The 26685-nt window shown below is 40.2% G+C and overlaps 2 protein-coding genes across 2 annotated transcripts in view; one reads left to right on the top strand and one right to left on the bottom strand.

Moving 5' to 3' along the window:
• Positions 1–3763, top strand: part of DCBLD2 (discoidin, CUB and LCCL domain containing 2) — a gene marked incomplete at its 5' end in the record, with an annotated part of 40501 nt that extends 36738 nt beyond the window's left edge. Inside the window, 3 exons of the mRNA XM_027653352.1 lie at positions 355–404; positions 709–846; positions 1914–3763. Coding sequence (XP_027509153.1) covers positions 355–404; positions 709–846; positions 1914–2356 — 631 coding nt within the window. The remainder of the gene's footprint in view (positions 1–354; positions 405–708; positions 847–1913) is intronic.
• A 12217-nt stretch (positions 3764–15980) lies between these two features.
• On the bottom strand, positions 15981–26433 carry LOC113951844 (cell cycle control protein 50C-like). Its single transcript, XM_027653364.1, has 7 exons — positions 25621–26433; positions 24685–24795; positions 23418–23519; positions 21967–22057; positions 19671–19808; positions 18458–18667; positions 15981–17379 (listed from the first exon to the last, which is right to left on the bottom strand). The coding sequence occupies exons 1-7, from the start codon at positions 25831–25833 to the stop codon at positions 17189–17191; spliced, it is 1056 nt and encodes a 351-aa protein (XP_027509165.1). The 5' UTR covers positions 25834–26433; the 3' UTR covers positions 15981–17188.
• Between the last annotated feature and the right edge of the window lie 252 nt (positions 26434–26685).

The raw sequence follows: 26685 nt of genomic DNA, 5'->3' as shown, positions 1-26685 counted from the left end.
TTTAAACAAGTGTCAGTCTGGTGGGTGAGAATGAAATGCTGCATGTGTCACTGTGGGGACTGTGTGGTCTGCACTTGTGGAAGGAATTGTATTCTCTCTGAGAAAACATTCACTTGAATAGTAAGGACAGCAAAACCAGCTTTTTGTAATTGTTTTCATTAGAAGTGCTTTTACTAAGGCCTGGTTTATTCAGTAGCAGCAGACTGGTGATGGCAAGCCAGGTTACTGGTGCTTATACATTAAATTTGAGGACCAGTAACAACCAAGGTGATAGTTGATGAGCATTAATTAATGCATCTTTTGATAAGCAGTGTAGCTAAAATACCCCTTTTTCTTTTTTTTTTTTTTCCCCAGCAAGAAAAAAACTGAGGGCACATATGATCTACCTTACTGGGATCGTGCAGGTAACAAAAAGGTTTTATGAAATCCTTTACTCAGCATTCAGGAAGATTGACTGGGTGAGAGTCATGTTGTCACCTCTGCCTCTTCAGTGTGCCGGAAAATATTAAAATACCTTGTAACTTTGGGGACACGCAAATACTGATAATTGAGTTATTTACCTGCTACTACGAAATACAGGCTGTGGTGCAAAAATATTTTAAGTAGCTTAAAACACTATATATATATATAGTGTTTTATATATATATATATACATATATATATATGTAAAGTCTTGGGTGGTTTGTTTGTTTTTTAATCCATGTGAAGGATGGTGGAAAGGAATGAAACAATTCTTCCCGACCAAATCAGCAGAACATGAAGAAACTCCTGTACGCTACAGCAGCAGTGAAATTAGTCACCTAAGACCAAGAGAAGTCCCAACAATGTTGCAAACAGAGTCTGCAGGTACATTTCACTGTTTTTGTGGGCCGTGTAACATATATATCACATGCTAAAAAATGTCAGGAATTTGGCTACTTTTAGTTTTTTCCTGGTTTTTGGGGGAAACAGAGGAGAAATAAATAGTTCTCTGGGTAAGCACATTTCTTAAAATGCAGGCTTTTTGAGATCTTTGAGTATCATAAAAGTATGTATTGACTTGATGTGCTGTAGATAAACACTTGCCTAAGTCAATGCAGTAATTGAAAATTTCTTTACTTGTACTTGTTCTTAAACCCCAAGAGCCCCAAGGGTTGAAGAACTGGTTATATTTTCATGTACTGGAAATAATGTCATCACAGTCTCTTTATGCACAAATCTTAAATGTGGCACATGGTTCCCTACACTCACAATCATCCTTGTGCTGTGGAAAAGGAGGAGTTACTGGTAATGGCACATGCCTTTTCCTGGTGGCCCAGGTATGAGAGGAAGATGACTGACTGTTCCTTTGGCTCTGTGCTTACAACCTGATGGCAGAGTTAGGCAGATATGCAGAATTACAGCTTCACTGCAGGCAGAACTGCTTTTCTCTTTTTGGCTGCTTGTCTGTTTTTACTCAGCAAGCCCGTTTTCTCACCTCCAGCTTTTGTAACTTGGATTATCTGTTGAGCTAAAACATCTCAGCTGACCACATGCAGGCTTCCCCCCTCAGAGAACAAACCCTCCACCCCAAAGACCATTGTTATTCAAAGCAAGGAAGGATAATTTTAATTAAATCTAATTTTGCAGGGAAGAACATTTCAATAAGCTTTGTTTTCAGGCAGATTTGCAGCATGGGAAGTTTCAGCTCACCAGGAAAGTAGAAACCTGAGAAATGGGGATGTTGTGGCTATCCCAGTGGCTTTAACTATTGGGTGGAAAGGAATCCTTTTCCAAAGCGGTTGGCACTGGTGGACAGAGACGGACTGCTGGTTTGATCTAGGATAATAATAATCTCTGTGAAATATTGACAAGTTGTATTTAATGTGATGGTGCTGTAAAAACCATTCCACTAAGTATGGTTTTATTTTGTTTTGTCGGGGCTTGCAACACAGAGTATGCTCAGCCTCTGGTAGGGGGAATTGTCGGCACACTTCATCAGAGATCAACCTTCAAACCAGAGGAAGGAAAAGAAGCAAGTTATGCTGATCTGGACCCTTACAATTCACCCATACAAGAAGTTTACCACGCCTACGCCGAACCACTGCCTATAACTGGACCAGAGTACGCAACTCCCATAATCATGGACATGTCCAGCCATCCCAGCACACCTCTTGGCGTTCCTTCCATTTCCACCTTCAAAGCTGCAGGGAATCAAGCTCCTCCACTGGTTGGAACTTGCAGTAAACTGTTATCTAGGACAGACAGTGCCTCATCAGCACAGGCACTGTACGACATACCAAAGGGGCAGCCGGGGCCAGGCAGCGCCGACGAACTGGTGTACCAGGTACCACAGAGTGTGGCCCATTCCACTGGGAGCAAGGATGAACTCAGTTAGCTCACGAGTAAGACAGAATGATGGCTTGTTTTTAAAAGCCAGTTCCATAAAGCTGACAGTTCCATTTTTTTTTTAATTCCATTGTTTTGATATTGTTAGTCATAAATAATACAGTGTTGAACCAAAAGATGTGGTATTGGAGGTCTGGGAAGACAGAAATTCTGCCTTTCCTAAAACTGTACGTACAGTTAACAGCTTGTCTCCTGCAAAACCGTGGACTTTTTTATTACTACTGTACAATTGTCTGTCAGACATGAGAGAAGAACTCTTCATGATTAGCTTCAATAATTCCTAGATGTGAATGATAAATAGGGAGAAACAGTTTAAAGTACTAAAGCCAGTCCTTTCTTCCTAATGGTACTATTTTTTTGGGGGAAAAAAACCCACCCCAAACCTCCTAACTTTCTAAGATCTATATGTAGGCACTGCAGCTTCTAAAATCCCTTTTTTCTTATCAAATATCTGCACAATTTTGGACTTTACCAACTACTGTCAGGACTGATGGCAAAAATCCTGTTAACTTTAAGACATAAAATATTTTTGTTTCTGAATTACATTATTGCAGCTTTTGTTCACAGGATGAGGAATCATCAGCTGTCTGTTCTTCTGAAGGTTCCTTCCTTTTTGGTTAGCCTTCCAAAACTAGAAGCTGCTGTCTCTGCGTCTTTCTGTTTTGTCTCCTTAAGCCACTCAGTCTTGTTCCTTCCCAGGGATCCAGGAGGCACAAATTCACACAAGGAAACTACACGGCAACTGCTTTTTCATTTTTCCCTCCTGAGTGAAGGCTACTCTGAATAGCATCTGCTTCCAAGTCAGACTTCCCTAATGGTCAGTGTGCAGGAAGCATCCAGGTGTTGGAGGTGACTGAATTCAGAAAGGCCCTGCCCTGCCCTCCCCCCAAAGTGTCTGTTGTTGTGTGCTCAGGTGTGAGCTTATACAAAGAAAGATCTGTATATACTTTTGTGAGTGCTTAAGGAAGCACACAAATATTCTAATGGTGCACAGTTTGTGTTACACATGCATTTAGCACATATGGTACGTTTTAGCACAACTGACAAACTTTAGCCTTAGAGTTTTTCTTGTGATTGTTCTTATTAAAAGTATACAGGATTCCAAAACCTTTGCAAAAGAACCAGTACTGTTCCAAAGAGTGTCCATTTCAGACGTATTTAATGGAATTTGTATCCTTTGAATGTTCCAGTGTTCTCTACTATGAAAACATTGCAGTAAGTCTTCTATTGAAGTAATGTAGACTAGTTTTAGCTAGGTAATCACAAAATGAAAACAGTTTGAATGCCATGTTTGCCATTTTTTATCTTGTTAAAAAAGAAAAAGCACAGCTTTCTTACCTAAGTAGTAGGGGGAAACCCCCCCCCCCCCAATAAAAATGCTTTATTTTTTTCCTAACAGCAGTGGTGGGAGGATGCTGAATTAATTCATACATGTTAGACCCCCTGCCTAGATAGTAGCCCACTTTTATGGACTTCAGTGGTTACTGTTTATTTTTGTGATGTAATTCAAAGCCTTGTTTACTACCCAGGTCCTTAAATAAGGTGGAGAACATTAAATCAAAAGTAAAATACTGTTCAAGAGTGGCTGCCACCATGCCTTAATACCAATATGGTATCCTCACTTACCACTTGAAAAGTTGTTTGCAGAGGGGCTGTATATAAACTCTGTAACAAAAACTACTTGTGGCCTGTTCAATATCTAAAATAAGTTATTATGTAGAAACACAGAATGGCCTGGGTTGGAAGGGACCTTAAAGATCGTCTCATTCTAATGCCCCTGCCCTGGCCACCTCCCACTAGACCAGGTTGCTCAAAGCCCCATCCAACGCGGCCTTAAACACTTCCAGGAATGGGGCAGCCACAACTTCTTTGGGCAACCTGTTCCAGTGCTTGAATACCCTCACAGTAAAGAATTTCTTCCTAATATCTAACCTAAATTTCCCCTCCTTCAATTTGTACCCATTGCTCCTTGTCCTGTCACTGCAGTTCCTGATGAAGAGTCCCTCTCCAGCATCCCTGTAGGCCCCATTCAGATACTGGAAGGTGCTATGAGGTCTCCACAGAATCTCCTCTTCTCCAGGCAGAACAGCCCCAGTTTCTCAACTTGTCTTCTTAGGGGAGGTGCTCCAGTCCCCTGATCAACTTTCTAGATATCTCTGGACTTTCTCCAACAGGTCCGTGTCCTTCTTATGTTGGGGGCACCAGAGCTGGACACAGTATTCCAGGCGGGGTCTTAAAAGAGAAGAGCAGAGAGGGAGAATCACCTCCCTCAACTTGCTGGCCATGATCCTTTGATGCAGCCTAGGCTGTGTTTGAATTTCTGGGCTGTGAGCAAACACTGCCAGCTCATGTTGAGTTTTTCATCAACCATCACCCCCAGGTCCTTACAGTCAGGGCTGCTCCCAATCCCTTCTCTGCCTAACCTTTAGGTGTGCTTGGGATTGCCCCAACCCAGGTGTAGGACATTGCTTTGTTGAACTTCATGAGGTCCCACCTCTCAAGCCTGCCAAGGTCCCTCTGGATGGCATCCCTTCCCTCCAACATGTTGACTGCACCACACAGCCTGGTGTTGGCAGCAAACTTGCTGAGGGTGCACTTCAATCCATGTTACCATCAAAGATGTTGAACATATTCTGTGCTACCTTAAAGCCCAATTCTACAATTTCTGATAATTCATTCTCATTCATTGAGAATGATTTTTTTTTTAATTATTTTTTTTAGAGTTGGGTGTCTAAGCCTAAATGTGAATGTAATATAAGACCCATTTGTGAAAAACAAATTCTTGCCTATAATTGTACTTTTGATGTTATTGCAACTTTTTCTGCCTGACAAAGCTAGTCTGCTAGTCTTTGTAGTTCTGCTTAAACAGATAAGTGTTCTTACCTATCAATTTCAAACTATGACTTTGAAATTATCTGAACTAATTTTATTTGAAAGGAGTGGGAAGTTAGTAGTTTCCACGAAGATGTGACAACACATACTTAATCAATCCAAGTTAAGAATCCTCTCCATTCTCAACCTGTACCAGTTTAGGCTTGGAAAATCACCATAAAAATAAATGGATGTGTTCAAGTCAGTAAGAATAACACACCTGGATTTAATTTTTACTGCAGGCCGGGTGTGGTAGAACCATGGACAGTGTAGGCTAAGGTGATGTAAGAATTACAGTTTCTCTGCAGTGGGTTATTTTTTAAGCAACCATAATGCAGCTTCATTATCTGAGCAGCATTAGCTGTTACAGGAATGGATGCTTTTAAGAATTTAAGCCCCTTTCCTGAAAGAATTTGGTCCCAAGCTTTGCTCCCTGCTTCAGACTTCAAACATGTTACCTGCTAGGTAGGGCTAAAAAGGTACGTTTGAATATGTAACAGTTGGGTTTAAAATGTATCCTACAAACATTAATTTCCAAATCTAAGTTGCATGACACACTTAAGACTAGAATTCACCTGTGTACAATAAAGCAGAGGTACATTTCATGGGTCTCTCCTACATGTGAAGACGTATGGATATAAAATGTATTTCAGTCTTGTTTGGCTTGAGTATTCTCCCAGAATGTATGTTCTTACCTCAGCATGTATTGTAGTTGCTCAGTATTTGTATATGTTGCTAGAACTTAGACTGTATAAATAGTGAGGGGTTTTTATATGTATGTTAAAAAGTATTTTAAATAAATTGTACATATGTATTACTCAGTATGTTTGCAATTAACACCTACCTTATGTCTAATTCATTTGTGGTTTGGAAATGCCCGGGTTATTTATGAGTTACCACACTACAACAGGGGTCGTTCCCTGCCTCCAAGAGTTTCTTGGCAGTAGGGATATGCGGCAACCACCCACAGCAGGTCGTGGTCTCTGCTTGCAATGAGCACAACACCTCTGCACTGCTAGAGGAGTTGCTAGTTAAGTCTTCAGCTAGACCATGGCTATTTTCCAGTTACTGAAAAAAAGCTGATGCTGCTTTTGCTTTTTCCCCTTTTTCATGTTAATTCTACTGGCACCGGAGTGCCTAATAAAAGAAGTTTGTCATAATTACTCTTCTTTTGCAAGTACAAAGTCAGAATTGGATCCTAACTGGCTTAGTCCTTTGCTTGTCAAACTGAAACATCCTCGTAACATTACAAGCAGACTTGTCTCCAGAAAATGAATGCCAGACCACCTGCAAGCAGGTTTGTAGTATCAAATTAGATGGACTAGTTTAAAAGGTAAACCTTGTTTCAACAGTAAAGTAACATTCCCTTAGCTGCCAAGATCATGGAAAACTATCAGTTGTCCATTTCATTAACTAAAGAGACAAGAGAAAGAACTTTTCACAGCAATTATTAGGAGCAAATGAGGAATGGCTACAAGGAGAACAGAGCAGAGGGAATTTTAATTGATGACCTTTCAGAGATCAAATGGCACAAGTTTCACACATACCTCTAAGAGGCAAAAAAGAAAGTAATTGAGTCTGATGCAAATAAACCAAAAAGGGCAGTGATATTTTGTACTCCTTCACACTTCAAAGGGACAGACTTTTAAAAGTCACTTCTGCTCTACCACAGTAAACTCAATTTAATGGAAAGATGAAAACTGGACAAACACCACTGGAAAACTCAGTACAAGTAAAAGATTTTAAACCCAGTGGGAACGTCATACAAAATACACTAAAAAGAAAATGAACAGAAAAACTAAGAACAAAGGTTTTTTTACAATTATCTACGATTATCTAAATTTCAAGTTCCACCCTTGAGACTAACAGAAGGTGTTGTACAGATGACAGATGGGGAGAGGAGCAGGGGGACACCATCACAGCACGAGTGGCAGAGTTGAATCCTGAAGGATAGAGGGTGCAAAACCCAGGCAGCACTGAACTCAAGCCTGAAAAACAAACTGAAGCCTGACCCATGCTGACACAAAGCTGACACCCACACCACGGGAACATGTGGGATTTGTGGCTTTAGTTGTTTCATCTTCAGCTCTCTCCTTTTTATGTTGCTCCACTTATTTATTTATTTTATAAACTGAGAAATCTTTCTGTTCTTTAGGGGGCTCACTGTAAGTTGAGGTCCAGGGAAGTCTATCTCAAAGCTCCACCCCACAGAGGACCTTATCACTAAGCTACAGAATTTGAATGGGAACTGAAACAGGAATGTGTAATTTATGTTCACTGCAATCTAGTAGGTAACAGTATCTTAAACAGGAGCACATTCAGACATGGAAACAGCACCTGTCTTGAACTGGTATGTGATGTATTGTTCAATCTCATGACACAGAGATAATTCCTGATTCACAGGAATTAAAAACAAATTCAAGATTTTTTTTTTAGCTCCTTCTGTGATCACAAAATAATATATCAGAAAAAACAGCACTGTAACACAAACACACAAATGTATGTAGAACATCTACAATAGAATATACTCAGAATTAATTCAGGATGGCATTAGCAGAACAAGAATTAGAACATTCCCCAGACACTGAGAAAAAAATACTCCAAACAAGCCTCTGCTTTTTTTCTTCAGGTTTTACAATGATGATTTTGGAACAAAAGAACAAAACAGAGAAAAAAGATTAAATCCTAAAAGAAGTTGCTAAGCCATCTATATTAAAAGGTAACTCAGTCCAACCTCTCCTTCTGCCCCAAAAGTCTGGTTCACTGGGAGCAAAAGCTTGCATTTTTCAGTAAAACTCACTTTAAGAGATTTCCCAGCTGCAGCTTCATGCAACAACAAAGCCCAAAAACCTCGTTAGTGTAAAAAAGTGACAGAACAGGGTTTCTAGTTCTCAGCACACAAAAGACCATTCTAGCTGTAATCCTGGGAAGTCATGTTCCTTCAGACAAGTGGGTAAAAAGACCTCATGCTACGTCCTCAAAAAATTACTCAGCATCCTCTTTTAATACTTACCTGGCACAATATGCACCATATAAATGAGCACGCACCACATACAGTGTATTGTGTCTGATCCTACTGGATAAATCTCACTATCCTAAATTATTCAAGACATAAAATTATTTTAGAGATTCAAACACTAACAATAGTTCATTAATCACTAGTGAAGAGCAGCTTTCCAAAACTGACAAACCTCAGGTACAACACATTCAAAAAGGAAGTTCCACTCCCCTGCTCTCATCCACAGTTTCTAAGGCTTTGAATATGTAACACTTCTGATGGGGTCATTCTCTCTCCCAGCAGCAGCCAGATCTCCAGTGTAATGTTAGGTCCCAATTTTGCAACTAGGACAGCTTCCACAATTGGATGGGGCAAGGTCCAGCATACTGCTGGAATAATTAGGTCTCAGAACCTGCCCAGACAATGTACGACAGGAGCTGGACATGCAAGAGGCTCCAAGTAAGCTCTGCTGTCACTTCCAAAAGGAATTTTTTTTTTTTTTATATGTGAGTGCTTCTAAGTCCTGGTTGTTTTTTATTAGCACTCCTTCTTTTATACCTACCTAAGAATCCTTCTGTTATTAGATGGCTGCTGCCTAGCTCATTATTTTACATTCCTGAGGGTATTTATAAGCATCTATTACACAGCTGTAATACACCACAGGGCAGCTGGTTCACACCAAACACAGAAACCACTCCTCAGCACCATGGACTTCCAGAATTTTCAGAGCTGTCTTCCAGTCCAGCTTTTGGGTAATCACAGCAAACCACAATACATTCTTACTTTGACAGTTACCTTTGTTTCCCAAAATTAAATGGGGTCTAAATCCAGTACTTTGATGTAAAGGAAAAAACTTTTAAGTCCTAACACAATTCCAGTTCCTAGTAGCAGTTATAGCCAATGATATTTCAATTATGTTTTCACAGCAAAATAATTTATGGTTCTCTGCATATTTTATAGTGTTTTTTCCAACACAGTAGAGGAAGATGAAACCACACAGAGAACTGGTCTCCTCCTGCATAAAGTAAATAAAAATGAATGCTGATTATTTAAACAAACTTCTCTCATGAAACTAGACCTCCACTGGCAGCATTCCCAGTCCAAACAGTGGCAGATACTAAATATGTCAGTATCAAGAGACTGAAACTGTTATTCACTATTTCAAAAATTTTAATTTCTTTGTATCTGTATCATATTTTAAACTCACACAGTAAGGAGACAGCCACACGACATCCAGTGCTAATAAAGCTGCCTGCAAGAATGAGTTCTGAGTAGACCTCAAAGAGAACTTGAGATACAACTACATCACCATTTTAAATACTTGTGCATATTTCCAAATTTGACTTTTTATGAGACATGTGTATGGCTATTGCATTAAATAATGCCATGAATATTTTTCCCATAAGTCATGATGCCAGCCCTCTAGTAAGTTCATTAAAGATATCCTCCCATATTCCCACCTGTAGATGATGCTGTTTTGCTTTCTGTCATCCCAGCAGAGACTCCAGAATATATTGGTATAGCAAATCTCTTGTTGGTACAGCTGATCTTTTTCCTTAACATGTATCTGTGCACTTGAGATGCTTATTTTTCTGTCAGTGTCCACCCCCAGTGACTTCTCTATCAGTTTGCCAGAGGTGCCCAGCAGTTCAAATGACTGGGTCCCACTACATACCAATTGAATCCTCTTTCATAAAGGACAGTTTAAAAACCCCCTCCAGTGATGAATTAATTTGTTGGTACAGAGAGGGAGGGGTACAAGGAAGCTGTTTTCCCAAGGAAATGCTATTATTAGATTTGCCTTTTCCATCGGTTTCTAAGGAAATCATGCTCTGCCTGCTTGTATCTCCCTCCAAACAACTTTTGAGTAACATTTGGTGCAGGAAAACCTGCCATCATGTTGATGATGTTACAGTTGTTAGGAATTTTATGAAATCATTACTCACTGAGAGAGTGCAGAACAAATCCACAGCTCAGGTGACCTCTGTAGAAGCCTCCTTGCTTAAGAGGTACTGCTCCACCTCTTGCACCCAGGATCCAAAATAGGGACAACTCAATTAACTCTGGTATGCTCTTGAAACTCTCAAATTATATCCCCACTGTAGAAAAAGAACATATTTTGCCCAGAACTCAGTATTATCAAATTGAAGTAATTATGGACAATAATCTTTCAACAGCTGAGAACACTTAAAATTACACTTCACGCATTCATGCTTCATTTATTTCTATGACATGATCACTATCACCTGTTAGGTAGATATGAGAATTGCTGACAAAACAAGTACATTTCAGGGCAAATCCCAAATTAAAAAACTTAACCTATTTACTTACACTGTGTGAGACATTCCATTTCAATCAAAACCCCCCAAAACCAAAAAAAGTATGAAAATGCCCAGTAGGCTTGTGCCTTGCCTTCTCATTTTCTTACCTCCATTTGAAAAGCAACTCTTGCCCTCTTTAATTCAGATTTAGCTTTCCACTGGTTGCCTGAGGTGAAGTTATGAACCTAGAATTCTGAATGATAAATTCCTCAAGCTACAACCTAAACCCCATTGGCGCAATTACAGTTTATACATCTGTTAAGCAGTTCCTGTAGTTAATTCATTTTATCAGTAACAAAAACACGCAGAGATAAAATCTTATCCATAGTTTTACTTATTAGCTCATCAACTTCATTCAGGATCAATGCCCTTTTTTTATTATTAACTGCAAAGCCAGAAATGACAGTGCAAGAAGAAAGCCTGCTCAAAGGCTTTCTAGGATTGTTGCTGGGTCTCATGTCAACAACAAGCTTAAAACACGGAAATCTGACTAAAAGCACTGGTGTAAGGTGTGCATGATGACTCACTGATTATTCTTTTATTAGTTTTAGTGATTTTAATTTCAATTTCTGGGTGCCCCACATTTGGATGGCACCACGCAGGCCAGCAAAAGGCACCCCAAGCTGCAGCTGTCATCGAATGACACAGCTTGGGAGCACTCCCTGCCACCCACCAGGATGAAGCGGCACCAGTGGGTGTCCCCGGTCCAGCGTAAAGCCGCTCCTTCCGCCCAACGCTGGGGACACGGCCCCGTCGTCCTCTGCCAGCACGGCAGATTCCTCGGCACACCCACTGCGGGGAGGAGTGTTATTAACTGCAGATGTCATTATTGTCCTGAGCTGTTGTGAAGCCTCTCCCTGCACTGCCAAATAAGTGCCACGTTTTACCTCAGAGGCAGGACAGGGGTTCCGCACACTCTCCCCACACATTAACTCCTTATGACCACTGGGGCTATGGGCAGATACTACTTTCTTCCTTTTTTCATTTAACCATTATAGTTTTTCTGGACACATTTCTTTATCCAGTGTTTCCAGGTCCATTGTCACGAATCATACAGTCCTGAGAAAGCCCAAGGATTCATATAAATTACCTGAGAAATCTCAAGAACTTTTAATCTAATCTTAAACCTTGAATCCTCCACTATTATAACTGGGTTAACAGAGCTCTTAATGGGACAGTTTCTCATTACAGACAGGAACTGTCATGGGGAAAAACGCAAATAACTTTAGGTAGCTGGGTTTGACACAGTAGAAAACTTTGTTTTTTCGTAAGCTTTTCCAATTGTCTTGGTTTGAAAGGGATCATTTTAGGCACTTCAGTGCAAAGTGACAATGGCTGCAATTGAGCAGGAGTGCAACCAAATGGCCTTTTTTTCATCTTCTTTCATGCTGTACTTCTGCCCGCAGAGTACACAGTACATACCCAGTAGATGCACAGATCTTTTGGTTAGAGCTCTCTGAAATACAAGCTTTCTGGGGTATGAGCTATTTTGATATCTTTACCTATGGCAATTACCATTTGATGTCATCTAGATATTGGTTCCACTTGCGCAGGACCAGAATCAGCCCTACTGTCCTCTTCCTCTCCTAGGCAGCTACATGGGGAAAGGGAGAAAACATTTTTCATGCACTCATGGATGTGAGCAAAAGCAAAACAAGCCCCATTCTTCCTCTGTCTGGCTTCCCATAACCCGAGGAAAAAGAAGGACCCAGAGCAAACAAAAACTGATACACAATCCCTCTTTTGGAAACAAGAGGCCACCAAAGGAAAGGCAACTGCCCAAGGCACTCCCAGCTCATAACAAAAGTGTTCTTGGAATTGTAGGGAATAATGCAATTACAGAGAACCCAGTCAAAACACTTAGCTAAAAAACTATGCACTGTAGTTCAGAGTGCACGGAAAACAGAGAAACTTTTTCACTTACCTTGGCTGCTCCTCAAAATCATACGAGCTTTCCAGATCACATGTGAGGATACATCATCATCTTAAGCATCTCAGCCAAATTTATTTGCCTCCATACCCAAGCACAGATGAAGTACTTTTTCCCGCTTCCACCAATCCCCTCCTTGTGTGGTTACAGTTTTTCCTCAAATCAGCTCTGTCTCATGCCCTCCTGCTTCCAATTGAGCAGGACAGCGCTTTTCTATCATGTGACAAGCAAATGCTTTCTCCTATTTCATATCTAAACTCAAATCCAAATTTGTATGCAACCTCTCTTAATATTATCAAAACTTACAAAGCCCTCACCCCTTCCCTGAACTTTGACTTTACTCCTGTATTAGTTACATTTCTCAGAGGAAGGAGAGAAAACTTTTACATGGCGATGCATCACTAAAATACACCACCCAAACACTAATACCAAAAATCTCCATGCAACACAGCTGTTAATATAAAATAGATGCAGCATGTAACTAACATTTCCAGATTCTACAGGCCTGTGATCATGCTAATCTGTTTCACAGGAAAGACTCATCCCTTTATTTCTAGATGAGATGAGTTAAGCAAACATTTACGATTAGAAACAGAAAAACCAATCTCATGCAATACTGGATGTATATGCATGAGACTGTAATGCCTGAAAAAGACTTGGAAAAATTCTCTAACTGAAGTGCTACTGAAAAGTCCTGTAACACCTGATTCACTTTTATGTCTCTCTCTATGGACATAGAGTTATATCCATCAGTGAAATTTAATCCTAAAAGGAGTTGGCAACCAAAACTACTAAAAAAGTTTTTGACATTACAATGCAGCTCTGTCCTATACCTCCCTGTGATCTAGAAATGAGATTTAAATTGCATGTAAATTTTTTATAATAACGGGATCTTGTCACCTCCCAATATTTTTGCCACTTTTAAAAACTGAACTCCAGAACTCCAGAAGATGAGAGCTCGCATGTGTAACTGTCATCTTCAAAATCATAAACAAATACCAGAAACTTACATCCCATTTAGCTCACCTATTTTAAATCATATAAATTTAGAGTACATCTGCTAAGAGGAATCCTTTGTCCAATTCTCCATTTACTAAATATCCACTTCCCAAAAGAAAAAAAACCCAAATAAATAATGTCCTCCTTTATATAACTGTTCTAGAAAAAAAGATGGGGAAAAGAAAAAAAAATGCACTACCTAGTACTTTTAGCATCTATGATATTATTGATTTCAGTTCACCAAACTTAAACCCCATTTCTGACATGTGTCTTTTGTTAAGAGTGAAGTAAATAGCTAAGTTTCATTAGCTCAAAGGGACTGAATATACAGCAGTGATACCAGATAAGGCTTTAAGTAGCAGTAGCAAAGGAACCAAACAATTCAATAATTTTGATATGCGAAGATATTACAAATAATGACAAAAAGCCTTTTATGGCTTAGTGAGGTAGCACTCACAGTGGTGCTGTTGACTTACACTTTTCAGGTACAGCTCTTTATGTCATTCAGCAATCCTAAACCTGGACATTTTTGCACGGAGTTGCCAAGTCTACACGCATTAATCTCTCAGCGAAAAGAGCCCACTTACCATTGGGAGAAGTATATTTGATAGATAAGATAATTAAAATTCCGTTTTGAAAAGTTTTATCAAGGCACTTTTTTTTCCCCGCTTTACACAAGACACATAATCTTAATTCACAAAATCAAATGTACAAGGGAAAAGCAGTGCTGTGCCAAAGACACAGTACCGGTCATGACACTCCAGGTATTTTGTAAGCAATTTGTACCTCAGCAGAAGTGCAACATCTCCAGTTCCTTCATACCTTGCTCTCCAAATATCAGTGTTGCTTTCCCTGATCCAACTGACCTAATGATCTCCTAACAGCCACAATAAATGAACTCAAAATCACACTGCATATTTGCCTGGAATCACGCCTGCTGCTGGTATCAGCAGGGTAACAAAGGGGACAATCCCCTGAGACCTGCCACAGGGAGCAGTTAATGATGGCTTTTACCACCTTTCTGTTACGTTAGGCCAGTCCTCCAGCCAAGGCTCTCACTTCTGTTCCAGCCCCTGCACTAGAGGGAATAAGGCAACAGCAGCAAAAAAACCAGTTCAATAAACATTTCATATAGGTAGGGGGGTATTCCCAGTGTGGGCACTGAGGAACACATCAACAAAACTTACTTGAAAAGGCACATTTGTGCAAGCCCTAGCACAGGGGGCAGACTGACAGTGTAGCTGCAGCACTGGCACAAAAGGCACTGTAAGGAGGGTGCTAAAACATATTTTCCAGCCTTTTGAGCAAGGTAGATTGGGAGCAATTAATCAAAACTGCCACTCCCATTGCTCTGGTCTGCACAGCACAATCCCGAACAAGACAAACACTACGGAGCTTCTCAGAGGTAACAACAGAAGTGGCTGGAGCTCAAGCAGCAGCTTCCAAGGACACTGCTCAGAGGGTACAAGAAAGATGTAAGGTGTGTTTAAAGCTGTGGTAAGATGAAAAATGAGATACTGGGTTTATAAATGAAGACTGAGACAACTTCTGGAAAAACAGAAAGACTTGTTTGAAGACAGGTTTTCCCTATGGAGCGGTTTGAAGGCAATGTACTTTTGAGAGAAGAGGTTCTTGCACAAACCTCTGGGAGATAATGAGCAAACACTATGTGCTAGACTGCAGACTGCATTTTCTAGGTAACTTTTTTTGCTGGTAGACACTGACTCATTGAAATACACACCTCATTGTTCAGTCTCCTTTTACTAACATTTTTAGCAGATACTTCATGAAGAAATAAGACAAGTGACTATTGCATGGTGACTTAACCACCCATATCATTTCCTGAAAGTCAGTTTCTCGGAGGATTTTAAAAAAATAAAAACAGAAAAAAGAAAGAGAAAAATAGAGAAGCTCCTGTAGTCTTTTAGGAGCCAGAAAACCTAAGTTCAGCTTTGGCAGGAACTCCCATCAAGGCTTTCCAGAGAGCTGCATGGAATTACATTTTCAAAAGGGCTTAAAAGTTTAGGAGCCTGTCTCATTGTTAAAAGTGATTTAGACTAATGAGCTTAAGCATTGCTAAATGTACTGCTTCATGCTCTGTCTTGTCCAGCTCAGTGAGGGGTAGGGTTCTCCACAGCTACTGACAGATTCAGACACAAGGGTTGAAACACAGGAACCCTCTTTCTACAGTTTCCAGAAGGAGGTGACTGGCCCTGACCAGCAAAAGCAGATGAGAGGACCTTTGCCCAGGTCAGCATAAACCATCATGGAGTGAGACTGTGCTCCCAGGCTGGGCTGTCACCTCGAGCAGTGCCCCTTCTGTTGCTCATGGCTCAATTACAAAGTAGAGATTCAAGGCAACAGTACCTTCTGTGGCAGCAAACACCTTCACCAGAGGCCATCTGTCAAAGCTCCTCAGCCCGAGACACTCTGAAAAGCAGATCTGGGTGCCTTGACAGTAGCACAGCCCCCTCTTCCCCCTGCCACACTCCCTTCTCTTGCTCTAGTCTGTGATTTCTTTCTTGTTCTAATGTGAAGTTTCCTTAGGATAAGGGGAGGCAAGTCACACATAATACTTATCAAAGTGTTTTATTACATTTGCACTTTCGCAACAGAAAAATTGTTTTAAAAAATTTGGATGTACCATGGTATGCTTGACCTAAATTCTTCAGTGTTGTTCCTTCATGTTGTGAGAGACTCGAAATTATCTCCTAAATATGTAAAATTTTGAACATGAAACATGAAAAATGACAAGCCTATTCATGAGTTGCAGTGTTTACTTTCTCAAAATTAAGTTGACAGGTTTTCTGGTTCTTTGTTTTCTATTGACAATAAGTCACCATTCTATGACATGTAAGATCTGTGAACTTTCACTTGGAAGGGTGGGGTAGGTAGGACTGTAATTGTGGCCTTGCAGTTACATCAGGTAGATGTTTCTGCTAAAATATTTAGAATTAAAGGAGTTTTTAATTTAAGCTTTCTATTACACCATGATTAAAAAAATCATAAATTAGTGTTTTGATGCCCTCCAGCTCTCAGTACCCAGATAAAACCAATAAATTTGGTTTAAACAAACTCTGAACTTCTAAAAAATGACCTGTATTCAATCATAAATTGAGTATCAAGCTCAATTCAATCATAAATTGAGTATAAATGAATATGCTGTGCTAAATTGGTTGCTTTTTCAGGATAGCTGAAAAAGGTATATAAAACCCAAGCCATTCAGCACACGTATGTGGCTCACAAACAGATTTTAGCAGTAAGTTCTATCTGGTCAAGTATTTTGTTGGATCAAGTCCTCACTTTTTACCCATCCAAAGCTCCATTTAAGTCAAAAAAAATGTTTTTTGAATTATGGGCTGAGTAAGAAACTAATAGGGACCCCTACTCCTGGCCACACATCAGAACCATATTTCTTTTGCCATTGCAATTCTAATCCACTGTCCTATCTGTTGTTTGAAGCTCATCTCACTACAAGTTTCCTAGGAAACAAATTTAGGAGCACACACACACACTAGTTAGAATCCTGCCTCAGGTAAGTTTGGTTTGAGATGATGGAAGAGCACTGCTCCTCAGTTTGCTTACATTCACCAAAACTGATACTGAAACAGGTCCAGAGCTCAGGGGAAAGAATGAAAGGTCTGGGCTGCATGTTCTTCGTTCACAGCACACCTTTGGTTTTGTTCAGAAAGCCAGGAAACCTTATCGCCTCTGAAAGTATGTTTTCTTTTTTCTGAGCTTCAAGTGGATGGCAGTTATGACAAAACCTGCCAGGGTTGCTGCTGTGCCAGAAACCACATAGGCAATTCCCAGGAATGGGTTACTTCCTCCACTCCATACCACGGTTGAGAGAATCACGTGCTTCCTTCCCTTGAATTTGGAAACAGGGAAATCTGATAGAAGGATGTTAAGATTTCACTAACAAAGTTTATATTATTTCCAGGAGAAGAGAAAGGAATGGTTAAAAATGCTCAAAAACCTTTCCAAGGCATAAAGAGTCTGGAGTTCTGCATTTGCTGCCAAAACTCCTTTAACTGATCTGTGATGTCTCTGCTATTCTGGATCCAAAAACCTGGTAGCAGCTGGTGGTAAGAAATCCAGTTATTTTAGTTACAGTCTTCGTGTGCACCTGGAAATACTTTCTTATTAAAAACATTGCAAATTTCAGATTCATAATTTATATAACTGCTACTGCATTAATTTGCTATGAAAACTTGAAAACGAGCCTTTGGGGCAGCTTATGATGATACTCCACACAGTCTCAGTGAGGATAAGTGCTCACCTCTACCTAATATGTCATACCCAGAATGTTATATGATTTTATCTTTCATTTCTCTCATGGAAGCTTTCAGAATAGGCTGTGCCATATTTCAAACCATAGCTCTATCAGCTGAGAGAGAAATTTACAGTCATCCTGACATAACTCCTGCTGACAAAAGGAGTGCTTTAGTCAGCAAAGTTCCTGCTGTTGGGTGTGAGAGGGCATTTGCACCAGCACAAAAGCTCCTGTTAGTCAGCACGTGGCCCAAATCCATCAGAAAGCTCTGGTGACCCAGGCATCCCATGCTGCTCTAAGCAGCAGGGACACCTCTGCACATCATGAACTCCCGTAACAGAGCCCACCCATCTGACTAGGCCATTGTTATTTTCAGCTAAAACAGCATCTTCAACCATCCCTTCAGGTTCCCACTCTTCAGTTTTACCCTTTGTGTGATGCACCTTTGTACTCTTACCAGCCAAAAGCAGCCCCCTCAGAAGTCAGAACCAAAGTCACGTGCTGCTGTTTGAGTAACAAGCCTTAACAGCCTCTGCATGGGCTAAAGAGAGTCCATCATCACTGACTGCCTCATTTTTCATGGTGAGTCAGTTTGGGGCGTTCTGTGCAGTTTCTTTGCCAGTTTACCACAAAAATCCGGCCCGCTTCCGTCTCACTGTAACTATCTCACAGTCTTAGATAATATGAAAGGATACTATAGGAAATCTGGAATGTGTAATTCCCTGCTGGCAGCCCATCCGCAAAGTGCCTGATCCGTCTGACACGGCGGTAAAGATTTCTGAACGTGGCAAAGGCTGACACTCGCATCCAGATGATGAAGTCATCATTGACATAACCGGTGTTCCTCTCATCTCCCTCGTCTAACAAATACACTGGCTTCTGCCAGTAAGGAGGTCTTGCTGTCCCTGATGGAAAAGAAACAAAGCAGGAAAGACACACTGTCAGTAAGAACAGTGGTTGCTGGCTAAATTCTGGGCCTACTCAAAACCAACACAGAATATGAGATATGGAAGAGACACGAGACACTGCCCAATGTTCAGAAATTATATATGCTAGGTAACAGTTTTCACCCAAGCATCTCCACTCACGTCAAACATGAATGAACAGTTTAACAGTACCCACATTAGGTTGCCACACATTAGAAACTTCAAGCTCAGGAAAAACAAAGTGACTTGCACAGATGAAAATACTGTTTATTCTGGATTCTTGTTGCCTCTTCAACAAGCAATGATGAGGAGATTGCCTTCGTTTTTATACATTAATTTACTCCTGCACAACCAGAGAGGTACCTTTTTGCAGCCTAATGGCATGGCCTATGATATTTAGAATCTGTCTCATGAAACTTAGTTAATTAACTCTTGCACTTTTCATCCAGCACAGCACTGCCCTGATGCACAATAGGGAGCTTTTAGTCCCACTTCAATACAGATAAACCATAACAAGGAAAGAGCCCTAGGAAAGAGGTCTGAAAGAACTAGTGACGAAAGCAGTCTCAATTGTCTCACAACTGCCTAACAATCTGCAAAGGCACAAAGGAAAGATGTGACATGCAACTCTCCTTTATAGATGTTTCCAATAGGAAAAAAACCCAAAGCAACTGCATCGTTGCTTTCCCTGGTCAGATTAAGCATTACAAGAAACGATACAGAAGGGTGTTGATGTGGGCTAATTTCAGTCTTCCAAACCCATTTTCTTCCAATTTCTGTGGTCACTAATCAAAAAATAAAAAGGTGATATTTTGGCTAAATGTGTCTTCTGCTCTTTGTCACCCTCTAAAGCTGCTTCTCCAACCTGCTTTGGGGGGTATTTCTCCCAAAAGGGATTTTTCTCAGAATGAGAGACACACGAGCAGTGAGGTAGGGAAGTCATTGAAAAATAAGGAATACCAGCGGAAGGAACCATTCTTACCTGCAAACGCAGAAGAGAGATTGTATGATTCAGGATTGCGAAATTTCACATTTTTATCTGTCCACCAACTGTTTCCAGTCTTCAGCAGTGGCACTTGAATCATAGATGAGTTACGATTGTAAAAAAGATCAATAGTATCTGCAGGGAATACAATAAGCAATACCTTTGAGTAAAAGACAGTCATTCTAATTACCAGCATGACTAACAAAAAAATGTCACACTGAAGCACCTTTCAAGTGAATAGAAAACAAAAAAAGTCCTGGGAAAGGTTTCATCATGACTGTGTACAGAACAAGAGAAGAATTAGGGTTCCAGAGCTGTATAACTTCTGAAGTTTTACACTGAACATACTCCTACAAAGAACCCTATTGAAGAAACAATGCCTTGTAGGAACATGGACACATGTATCTCATATCCATCAGCTCCTGTGGGACTAACTTCTTTGCAAATCACTTTCAGAGCTCTCTGGCTAGTTACAGAAGTTACTCTCCTAGTACTCCAATACTTTCCCTAGTATTCCTTCGGCAGTTGTCCTCAACTGATTGCTTTGCTATATATAACATGTGTTTTCAGGGAAGAGGGGAGAGGTGAAAGCACTATCAAGGGAATCCAATTAGAGCTTGTCTATCAACTTGGACACGAACACTTTCTTCAATCAAAAAATATTAAGTTAAAATTGTGCTTAACCACACCATCCTATTTCAGTGGGTGAAGAGTACTTGTTTTATCCATTATATTTTCCTACTTAGATTAGTTTAAAAAAAAAGGTAAAAATAATAGAGGTCTCATTAACATCTCTGTAAACATCTGGGTGCCAATGGGATGAAGCAGGGATAGCTAGATGATGGAGATGGGGAGGGGCTGCTTTTTAGGAGATGTGAAAAACACAACTCAGTTGCATGACATCAGCGAAAACGTACCTTTTTTTTATCCTGCTACAAAACCTGTGTTCACACTCCTTAAAGCTCAGACACACTCTTCTGAGGAAGTGATCATTCCATGCCCCACCACCTCCCCATCTGTTTGTCACCAGTTCATTAACAGGAGTTGCAATTCTTTGAGTTCTGTCTGCTTAAATGCTTGCCTTGACTGCTCCCTTGCAGGCTACTTTGGGTTAAAAAACCTTTCCTGTGGCAGGAACTTGGCTATCTTCTTCATTTTGTACAACAATATCAGAGAGCAGTTAAGACAACCAGCTAAACTGCCAAAAGCGAAAGGGAAGCACCTTCTCTCACAGGAGAGGGTCAGAAATGAGCTACCAGAGGGGGGGGGATTCAGACATCAACTCCTTCCCCCACACCACCAGCAGATGGAACTTTTCACCACACTATGTACTAAGGACAGATGCAAAGGCAGACACTGGGAGGTTCACCCTCAGCAGGGGCTCCAGAACAGTGTGGGCTGCAAGCAGGTAGCTCTGCTGGCCTAGGTCTGAGCCCAGTCCAGTAAATCAGACTTCCAGGGCAGCAGGTAGGTGCACAGGCAGATGAAAATCAAATGGATCTAAAAGTTACTGAATGCAGCTGGCCTTCACAAGTTTTCTGCTGTGGGTGGCTCAGCTGGCTGAAAACAGCCGCTGCCTTACCAAAACCTGCTGTGTGCAACAGGTTAAAAAAAAGGGTATTGGGGCAGAGGGGCAGAGATTGGCAGACAAAAAAGATGGAGTAGGGGAGAAAAGTCCATAAAGGTTTTTTGTCTCCTTTCTGTCCAAATAAACACATTCTGAAATCTCCTAAACTCATAGGCAGGTTATACCCACTAGGTTACTTAAAAGAAGATCATACACGGGATCAAATTAAAACTGTGTATGCTTCCAGCTTTCAAAGACCAAAAATGAAAACACATACATCCAAAGGTCCAAACCAATTTGGAGAAGGTGTCACCTCCTTCTAAGCACACCATGTGGGAAGTCGCAATCTGTGCTTTCCCATCACTGTAAAAAGAATGTACTTTTTAGAAAGGAAGTACACTAAGTCTGCTGTATCATTGTTCCTTATTTCAACAGGGACTCAATTCCTCAGTCCTGCTATACATTCACATTGGAGAGGGCCTTAAAAAAATGAAAAATCTTCCTCAGTTTCAAAACAAGGGGAAAGTTACTAAAGAGTAGGAAGCAGAGCCCCATATTCACCAGAGTCTCCACCAAACAACACCTTTTGTGGGAGAAAGACAGAGACCTTGTAACATCAGACTAGTAATGGAGTTGTTTCAAGTATGGGGTAATGGAATAGTCACGGGGTAATGAAATAGTTTAAAGTGGAAATTAGTAAGGTGGGTGTGGAAGGTATGTACATACCATTGAACATGCTGTTGGCAATAGCCCCGCACGGCGCCATGGGGGTCCCATTTTTGTAGGTTGTGAAGGGTGCACAGTAGCTCCTCTGAATCTGCATTCAAGGTCACAGAACAATCAGGCACAGACCTGGAGTTTTGTTTTAATTTGCTGCTGTCCTCTCCCATTCCTTCTTCTGAAAAGCCATTGAAAAATTAAGCCTCCAGTACCTTCTGGTCACATTAGAGAAACATCCGAATGAATGAGTCTGTAGTTGAGGAACACCTTCCATATCATGGCATGTAAACTTAAGGTCTTCACCAAATTCTGCTGTGGACTTGCAAGCTCCAGACTACAAAAACAGATTTGGGGATCTGCTATTGTAACGCGGCTACAGCTGAAAATGTTCCAGGGAAGCCTTGGCTTATCATAGAACATCTTATTTTTCCTTCTTTTCAATTTTGACCTGGACTGCTTTAGTGCTGGAGAACAGCAGACATAGTTAGCCACATTACTGCAGTTCAACAAAAAAAATCTCGATGCATGAACTGAAAAATAAAGGTCCACCTCAAATTTATCACATCTCTCCTAGTTCATGGGAAACTACAAATCTTCAGGTTTAAACATGGAAACATTTTTGCAGCTCCAATGAGCTGTGTATCTGAGGAGCACAAAAGCCAAAAGCAGTTGCATCTGGATGCAAACAAACAAGCTGACAGGACACTTAGAGAAGCAGATGTATGAGAAACATGTCTTGAACATTACAAGAAGCATTTTATAGAAACAACAGATTATTATGGCACAACCATCATACATACTGAAAGGACAGCATGTGGATTGTGTGTATATTAAGAAATGCTACTTTTAAGCCAAAGAAAATATGTTTTAGATTTGTAAGTTAAAAAACCTGAATGCCATGATTGCGTTCTCAAATTTCCTTATGCAGGTCTGCTGCAGGCAATGCTGTCTAGCTCCCTCTTTAGAGCTCTAAATTCTGTACTTAGAATGCTACATAAACACTTATTTCATCATAAACCTTCTCCTCCTCCTTGTCCACTTCCAAAGCCAGATGGCAAAATGAAAGACTTAGAATAACTTAACTCCCTAACCCTATAATAAAAGCACAGCTTACAAAATTTCTGGCTAAGAAGACTGAAAACATGAGAAGGAGAAGCTTTCTGTAAATTTATTTGAAAAAGACAATGTATTTTTGAGTAGCACTCCTACAAGGTGCAGGTTTGAGAACTGCAACACTGGACTGACAGCTTTTATTTATCCCCTCAATCTTCCTCCCTTATTAATTTATTAGATCTAATGACCATAGCAATCATAAAAGCAGAGACCAAACACTAAAAATCTGTACTTTATCATTCCCTAGAGCCATCTAGACACATTTAACAGTTATGCCTAGTTAGCTCTCCATATGGTAAAAGATGCACCTGCTGGTGATCTCATAACATAAAAAGAAAACTTACATTTACATTTCGACCCAACAATTGTGCGTCACTTCTGGAGATCACATATCGACGATGGTTTTGATAGAAGTTTTGCAGACCATAGTACATAAAAACATCACCCTAGAATTCAAAGATAAATCCCTTCAATAAGGTGAGTTCATGAACACAATGAGAAATCCTACTACTTGCTAAAAAAGAGAGGGCAAGAGAGTACTCAATTTGTATTTAAGTGTTGGTAACTACACTCTAAGCAATTCAGCAGACACAGGCTAGAATCTAGTCTTTACCCTAACTGAAAGTTTTAGTATTTTGGCACAAAATTAAACATACTTTAAATTACCAAATAAAACCTAAAATAAAAATGCCTGATAATTATTTTACTTAAGGTGGCATGGCTGGCCATGAACTTGGCCAATGAATAATTTCATAGAGAAAGACACTCATTTTCCACAAAATAAGGTGCACAAAAACCTTCAAATTAAATGGAGAATGCTAGGCAGGCAACTCAAGTATGAAAGATAATTATTCAACTATAAAAAACCCCCATTTTTCAGTTAAACTAACTTCTCATGTCAAACATCACTGTAATCTGAAGAATTACAAAGTATTTTAACAGCCCCTTCAATACTGAAAAACCTGAAAGTGACTTTATAATTTAAACTGCATTATAATTTTAAGGGAGCATTTATGCAACACTAAGTATAAGATCTCTTTGGTGGAACATGAAGCATTTGAACAGTCTCAACAACATGACCTGGTAGTTTAGGACAGGAAATGAAGGATACTTTTTCCGAATGAAACTGCAGAATCACATTGCTAGACTTGAGTTATTTCAAGGACCTTGGGGATTAACAGTATAACCCTTGTAAAAAAGACTACAGGGGTTTACTTATGAAAAGTGGTCAGAGCTTCAGATTTCCTTCTCAAGAGCTTAGCAGCGCAGTAACAACTAACCTCAGGCCAAGGGCAAGGGTTTGCTACTGACTCAGAGGGAGATACAGAGAGACGTCACCTCCACAATCAAATATAATTTCCTTCACCCCCGTCTTCTCCTTGGACATCTCCCAAATAAGGACAGAGGTAGTCTGGTCTTGATTATTTTTAACAAATACCAAAATGATTAATGGAGGCAAAAGTGTAAAATTTTAAGTATTTCATGCTTTGAAAAAGTACAAAGAAAATTTAGTCAAGAGCTTTACAGAACAGAATTAGCATATTTTATCATACAGGGATATAAGTAACAGGTGGTACTAAGCAACTTCAGTTGTTTCTTGCATCTACTTACCAATATATCTTCCTTTAGCGTGAAATTAACAGAACAAAGGCATTCCTTATTCCAGTTAGAGGAATTTTCACGGAATTTTGAACAATCTGAGCATTTATCTGAATAATCTATCTGGCAGAAGTGAACAAGTAGAGACATTATAATAAAGGACATGTACATAAGAAAAGGTTTTAGCTCCAAGACTTCTCAGAGCAGTTTCCTTCTAAGTGACTCTGCACTGCCAAAAACATTGTTAAAAACAAGGAGGCAGAGAATGAGGACTTGGCCTCAATGAACATTCACAAAATTTATCCCCAGTTTAAAGCTGTTTTAGAGCCTTCTGATAATCGTTGCAGAACCATCCCATCTGCTCCTTGGCAAAGGAGTGCTGAGTGAAGAACACTTCTGCACCTTCTGCACTTCTGGCTGATGCAGTAATGCTTGACAAATCTCCACGTGCATCATGGCCCACCCCTGTTGAACAGCCTGGACGTAGTGCTCAGTGTTGGCTCCAACCAGGAGTCTATTAACAACACCACAGGTCTAAAAAACCTTTCCTCCAGGGGAGACTTAAACATTAGGACTCCCTGTATTTTAAGATTTTGCCCAGGCAAATGTATACTCTTCTAGTACCAAACACTATCAAAGGGATTTGTTTATTTCTCTTCAAAATCCCAGGAAATAATAGCAACATTTCAGGGATTACCAGCCAGTAGCAGTAATCGTCACCCATATTTCAGACATTACCACCCAGTTAACCACCCAGTGCTTGGGTTTTATTGATGACTGACAATCTCTGAAGATTTTCACAGGAATACTAGCTGTTGGACGTATGTCCAGGGCGTGAAGCCATTGCTACCATCTTTATTCAGAAGCAAAAATTCAAAGCCTTTTCCCTCCAAACCTAGCCCAGTTTCTATTTTACAGAATATCTAAGAACACCAGCCCCAAACCAACCTGGATTTCTCTGACGCTGTTTGCAGACAGTATAAGGCAGACTCCCACAGTAAGGCAGAATGCGCCCGTGAGGAAGAAGATGGAGAGCACACTCACAATATTAAGCTGGGGCTTCCAAGCTGGCAGCCTCTGCTGTTTGAATGCACTGTTATCTGGACATCTGGAAGGACATGCTTCTCCTTCTTGTGAAGGAAAATTTGTCTTGTTTTTCATTTTCTTCTTGGTGAGAGGAAGGAATAATATACTTGTGCTGGAGAGTGTTTAAGCTGAGATACTGTCTTTATTGTTGGGAGACTGTATTGTTTGTTCAAACTGCATTATGGCCAGGAATTACTTATTAACTACATCTCTCTCTTCCTTGTTTTCTGTATTGTGCCTGAATCCCCATGATCAGCTTGTACCAATCATATGATTGTGTACTTTGATCAGGGTGTCCAGTTCATGCCTTCTGGAAAAGCTTAAATATATTTTTCCTGCCCCACAGCTCCTGTTATGTGGCATTTGTTATGTCTTACTCATTTGCAGGGATACTGTCAGCTATACTGGAATTTCTATGCAACGTCAGATGAATTATTTCTTCTCCCTTCACTTCCATAGCTGCTCAGCTAACAGGCAAGGCATACAACGAAAGGAGTTCTATTCCAAATGCACTGGATTCCACTGGGGAGGACTGCAGGAACTGAGACAGCACTGGACAGAAAACATTGCTTTGAAGACCAAACCAATTTTCTTAACCTATTACATTCATTGCTATTGGTTGAGACACAATTAAAGGCTGTAAAAAGGTTATGGGTCATTAATCACTCATTTTCAAAATATCTGATTTGGATCAATGGCTTTCCAAGATACTGATGATTTGATCACCTCTATTAACCTGGTTCTCTGAAAAAGAATCCATCCATTCCCTACTATCCACAATGACAGAATAAACACCCAGAGTTCACCTCCTTTTAATTTCAGTGGACAAACAGAAGAATATTTTTGGCACATTTCAACAGTTTAACAAAAATAAAATCTTGATATAATATACAGATAATTTATCACATAAAAACAAAAAATAGCATT

Source organism: Corapipo altera, unplaced genomic scaffold (genome assembly GCF_003945725.1).
Source record: "Corapipo altera isolate COAL_440 unplaced genomic scaffold, ASM394572v1 61, whole genome shotgun sequence".
In the NCBI taxonomy this organism is placed as follows: domain Eukaryota; kingdom Metazoa; phylum Chordata; class Aves; order Passeriformes; family Pipridae; genus Corapipo; species Corapipo altera.
Note: the sequence above shows the minus strand (reverse complement) of the source record. Positions and strands in the feature narration are given on the sequence as shown.

Coding starts and splice junctions, on each gene's coding strand:
- LOC113951844 (XM_027653364.1), bottom strand. CDS start 25,833: ATGAAAAACAAGACAAATTTTCCTTCACAAGAAGGAGAAGCATGTCCT. Junction 22,058..23,417: donor TGTTGGGTCGAAATGTAAAT/GTAAGTTTTCTT, acceptor CCTTGAATGCAG/ATTCAGAGGAGCTACTGTGC. Junction 19,809..21,966: donor TGCCAACAGCATGTTCAATG/GTATGTACATAC, acceptor TATTCCCTGCAG/ATACTATTGATCTTTTTTAC.